The sequence below is a fragment of the Sphaeroforma arctica genome (assembly GCF_001186125.1).
Source record: "Sphaeroforma arctica JP610 unplaced genomic scaffold supercont1.43, whole genome shotgun sequence".
Taxonomy (NCBI): domain Eukaryota; class Ichthyosporea; order Ichthyophonida; genus Sphaeroforma; species Sphaeroforma arctica.
This window is the reverse complement of record NW_014040515.1, coordinates 1-5613: the sequence shown is the minus strand read 5'-3', so window position 1 is coordinate 5613 and position 5613 is coordinate 1. Positions and strand designations below refer to the sequence as shown.

Sequence of the window (5613 nt, the reverse complement as noted above, 5' to 3'; positions counted from 1 at the left end):
GTATTGTATAGCATAATATTGTATAGTATAGCATAGTATATTATAGTATAGTTTAGTATTGAAGTATTATTTTGTATTTTATGTACGTTTGCATATCGATAGATATATGTATATATATATATATGTATGTATGTATAGGTATATATATTTTATATTTTATACAACATGGTATTCGTTATATATATTATATATATATATATTATTATTACTATTATTATTAATATTATTTTGTAAATATTTAAATATATAAATATATACGTATATGTTTACATACATATATGTACTTTTATATATATATATATATATATATATTGGCATCGCATTGCTCAATTGATGATCTAAAGTGGCGGGTACGCAACCAGCACATCATCGCCATAACTATGATCGAGAATCCAACTATGGTACAATCTCACGTTTTAGAGTATCCATCTTATCATTCACGCTGACAGTGGTTCATGACACGTTATCAATTTATCCCTGAATAAAACACATTAGATGTGTATCGCTCGAGACTCATTTTACAATCATATATGTTACCCCTTGTATAATACCTGATACGTTTTGGACTTTACTACTGACAGATATTCCAAACCCTCTCTGTGTTCTATTGAAGTGTAGATGCCGTGAATTGTTTGACACAATCTGATCATTGTGTCGAAAATATAGCTCGATATGTCATTTTTCAGCAACTCGTGCCTCATGTATATGAGTACCGCCGGTGGACTTTGAGATTTATATAGCAATACAGCATCCTTCCTTCTACCAAGGAGCACTGTACTTGTACAGAGAATCAGCACCAAATAATTCAAATATGTAATATTGCATGGAAAACCAGATGCACATTCGTGTTTGAACAGTTGGCCATCGGAAGGTTTTTCTCAGAGACACGCTGACCAATGAGCTATTTTGCTTTGATACAGCAAACCAAGGTACATTATCAAAGAAGGCGAAAGAAAATCTGCTCGCCGATGGATATAAAGTTATATACGAGTACGCTACCGCCACTGAACTGCACGTAAACACTATCACACACACACACTGGGCAACGGAAACGGAAACGGAAATGGAAACAAAGGTGAATCACCATGATATATCGGTCAAGCTCAATATACGTAGAAGCGTGCTATATACCGATCCGATGTACTGATATGTTGTTGCAACCCACGGAATTCATGCTAGAAACTGAGAGGACTTTTGCAATTCAAATTACAGATTGTACTGCAACCAACAAAGGTGACTGACACGATGTGGGCAACCGAGACCCACACGGTGTTCAACGAGGGTACCGAGACCGTCACAGCTACGTATATGCCCCCCGAGCAAGCACAAGAATGTAAGACACGTTTCTGCACTGATACAGTTGTATCGTATAGATCCCGAGTTCCAATTAGTTCTAGGCGGCTCGTAGTACAGATTGGTCGGAGCGTCTAGAGACGCCTAGTCATATTCTATGATGACCAAATGCGAGATTGTATTTGAAAAGCTCGTTACCGATGACTGACATCGACATTTCATATTCTGTTTGTAGTTTGCCACGCCGAATCCTGCATGGACTGGTCCTTCATTATCATCGCCTACAATGAACCGGTAAGTGGCAAATACGAGGGCTGGTACAAATTCTATATCTTGGTTAAATGTCCCTGTACTTCAATTGCGAACAGAAAGTAAGGCCAGTTGTTTGTCTTAATATGGTCGTGCTATCACTCATATCATCTCGCTACATGATCGCCCTGCATATGCAGCAGCCCTTACGTCGTCTTCAGGTGCGCATGAAAGCTCAATTCTACTATTGTCAGCCAGTATGAAAATATTTCAGATCATGCCTAAATACTAGGGGACCTTGTGAACTCAGATGTTCATCCCAATGCGCTCTTAAACCATTTGCAGGTTGCTCGGAACACCCTGCGCACGCTCATGAGTACTGTACCGGGGAATGTGTCTTGTGAATATATAGTTATTGACAACAGGGAACGACAACAGCACGGCTTCCAACTACTTCAACCTTCTACTTCACATCCCCGGATCAAAATTGTTCCTGCCAAAACGAAGGTACTTATACTAGTATGCTTTTTGGGCAATGTTTTTGACGTGTAGGTACAAGATATCTACATTCCCAAGTCACTAGGTATCATGTGTGTACATTCTGCACACCAATTGGGAATGAAATCCCCAGTTCCGTTTCAAAGAATTATGAGTACTTACTGTTTGCATATCACTTATCGTACCAAGACAATTTGGTGCAAAGTTCAACGTGTTGTCACATTGTTTGGTAATAATAGATATCCCTGTCGCAGGTTTCAAGGGCAGCGGCTCTGAATTTGGGTGTGGAATCTGCCAAGGGCACATACATCTCCGTAGTAAGCAGCAATGCAATTCCATCCCATGACTGGCTCGAAAAAACTCTCAATGTATTTCGCACTTCGGACAGCATTGGTATGGTCACACCCATGATAAAGGATGAATATTCGTGGGTCATCGAGGCGGGTGGTGTACTTTATAGCGATGGTACCCAAGCGACGGCAGCTTTTAACCCATACAGAAATTCTGAGAGCATATATACAGGGTACAACTATGTGCGCGAGGTAGACTTTGCCTCGCATAGAGCCTTCACCATCAGAAAGGACTACTACATGGCTGCTGGAGGTATGTTGAGAATTATGTTGTGGCCCTTATTGTGCGTACCTATTTGATGTAGGGCTTTCATACCCAAGGATTCTATTCGTCATGCGTGGTAGGTGTATTCCTGGTTTGAAATAATGGGTCAAATTTTTGAGCAACTGAATCCGCTTTTTCTTCGGCAGGCACGATATACAGCGCGCAATGTGTATAAGACAAACGCGAGCTATGTATTCGAGCAACAGATTCACGCGGCGCGCACAGAACACTCATATGTATTTCAACTTATTTTAAAATTGTAGGTATGCCACAAGACTCAGACATTGCTCAGGTGGGTATGTTAGACCTGTGCATGCGCCTGCATGGGGCTGGGCAAAAGATTATGTTCCAGCCCAATTCTCAGGTCACAATCCCTCAGGTAAAGCATGAAACAGATTTTGAGAGCAGTGAAGAATTCAGGGCCTTTCGATCTCGATTTGCGGATGCGCTAGCGCAATACCCTGCCCCCGGGACACCCTACGACGAGGTATTGTATTGAGCTCATTTATTTATCATAGGCATGGACTTTTTTATTTCAAATCCAGTTCACCATTACAGGTTTAGGTTCAACTTTTGTGGCGACGAATAGTTAGTAGTTCTACTTGTCTTTACAAATGTGTAAAGTGTACATTTCTAGGAAAGTGATTGACCAGTCGGTGTCTCTCCCTTCTTATTGGTGGAAAACATACGTCCACCCCTTTGACCGACACATGTGCTTGTGTTGCAGGTCAAAGATCATCTCTCGTTGGGACCGAAAGTATTATTCATCAACGACCACCTTCCAAACCCATACCGTACGGAGAATAGCGAAGATGACATGAGCGTGCTTTTATACCGAAGTTTAGTGAAAAAACGAGCGAGACCTGTGTTGATATTAACAGATCCCAGACCAAAAAGAAGTGCAGTGGCTACGGGTGGTGGCTTGAAGAAGTTCCTGGGCGGAAAATCCCTCGGTGTGTCATACATGTTTTGGATACAGGAAGCAATTTGCGCCATATGAGCGATTCTTCGACACAATTACTTTCTATTATGAGCGATTCTTTGACACAAATATTTTCAATCGTACCTAATATATACTCCAACGTTGTGTGAAAGTTCTTAGCTGCGGATGAAGAAGCAAACCTGACTAATCTGTTAATGTACATTCTAGGAGCTGGTACTGAAAGTGAAGTTAAAGAGGGGTCAACGAATGAAGAGGACATCCGCATTAAAGAAATGCAAAACGATGGACTGGTCAGTATGAATTTTATCAATGATGTAGCTATTACATTACTTGCGGCTTCGGATTGCGCACAAGTCCTTACCCACTGTCGTTGAAAATTTGTGCTGCTCACAGCGTTTATAGTTTACCTTTATTTTAAACTGACTGCCATCGTAAGACGCTGAATATGGCTTATAATCAGTCCTTTGTACTAAGTGTTATATTCACAAATTGACAATCGCAGGTAATGACAAATCTTGGGGTAGAATTATTAGCTCTCAGTACGGCCCAATTCCGAGAATATTTATCGGATCCTACTGTGGGGGGAAAAGAGCCTTGTGCGGGTATTAGCTTGGTTTTCGTAGGTGCTGACTACGTGGCAAGTGACAGATATCTAGCTGTGATCGCCAGTCAGTGCGCCTCCGATATGCCCCAGGTGTGAGTATAAAGTAGTGCGCCACTTAAATAATATCTATCCATGTTGCCTACCTTTATTTTCTGAGGAGGAAGCTAGTCTTATTGTATTTACTGTACTATATGCTCAGCAAGTATCTTGTCTAAAATCGATTGCATACCTTATCTGACCATATAAACAGATAATTGCTAACACCGCGGGCCAGAAGACGACATTGAGTCATATCAATAGTAAGAGACTTGTGACGAGTGAACGTATACCCGATCATCGCAAGGACCACCTCAGTTTTTTGACGACATACAATCGCGTGCTCGTGCCCGGCAAGGCTGAGCTGTATCGTTTGAAGGAGATATTACCCGATATTAACGTAGCAGTTTGCTCCGATGTGTTTGCTATGCGGGACACCATGTCGGCTTTCGACCAAAGAGAGGGTGTATTGATTCTCGGGAAGTATGATGCATCCAGCATAGAATCATTGGAGAGGATGTTCATAGCCAATGTTTGGCGGCCATTTCAGAAGGAAGTGAATGGGGATGTGTCCGTATATGTTGTGGTATCCGGTGCGCGTGTGAGCTTCAGTAGAAATAATAACAATAGACTGACGTTCTTACGAGAACAAGACGCACCCACGTTTTTCTCCAAAGCAAGAGTGGCTGTTATTCCTGGGTTGGGTCTAGAAGACTTCACATCTACAAGTGTACAGGAAGCTATGGCATACGGTTTACCCGTCGTAGTAAATAACCTGCATCCCAGTTCAGAGTATATCGACAACGATGCCAACGGATACGTAGCGACTAATCCTGAAGACATGACAGCAAAGATGTTGAAACTGTACGAGTCAGAAAGTTCATGGAAAACAAATGTCGCTGGAGGGTTTGGAACTATCAAGAAGCAGCACTCTCTTTCCAGTGTGAAGAAGTGTGCGAAAGAGATTGTAACTTGGGCGGGAGAAAGATCTTGAACTGTGAAGGGAATGGCCTTGTGAAACACAGGGAAATTCCCAGCCCTGCTAAACACCGTGTAATAAACTGCAACACTTTTATTTAGTTCATTTGCAATTTCCTTCGCGGCGGAAGATTTTATTGCTCCTGCCAATGCTCAACATTGTTCTACATGATGTGTCGTAAAATATCGTGATAAGGCATTATATTTCATTTCCACTTTGCTTCCAGAATCCTGAATGTTGACCGTTTGGATATAAATATTTTACTATTAATTTGTCTACACAACAAATATATGTATATATATATACATGTGTGTGTATGTATGTATATATATATATATATGTATATATGTATATTAATATATATATATATATATATATATATATATATATATATAT

The 5613-nt window shown here is 40.8% G+C and overlaps 1 protein-coding gene across 1 annotated transcript in view; it reads left to right on the top strand.

Annotated features, from left to right (window-relative positions):
• The window catches only part of SARC_01132 (hypothetical protein), a gene marked incomplete at its 5' end in the record, with an annotated part of 5750 nt that extends 447 nt beyond the window's left edge, over positions 1-5303 (top strand). Inside the window, 10 exons of the mRNA XM_014305139.1 lie at positions 921-1075; positions 1213-1333; positions 1529-1587; positions 1888-2049; positions 2295-2643; positions 2919-3142; positions 3383-3608; positions 3806-3888; positions 4101-4292; positions 4453-5303. Of these exons, the coding sequence (XP_014160614.1) occupies positions 921-1075; positions 1213-1333; positions 1529-1587; positions 1888-2049; positions 2295-2643; positions 2919-3142; positions 3383-3608; positions 3806-3888; positions 4101-4292; positions 4453-5232 (2351 nt within the window). The remainder of the gene's footprint in view (positions 1-920; positions 1076-1212; positions 1334-1528; positions 1588-1887; positions 2050-2294; positions 2644-2918; positions 3143-3382; positions 3609-3805; positions 3889-4100; positions 4293-4452) is intronic.
• Positions 5304-5613: the final 310 nt, after the last annotated feature.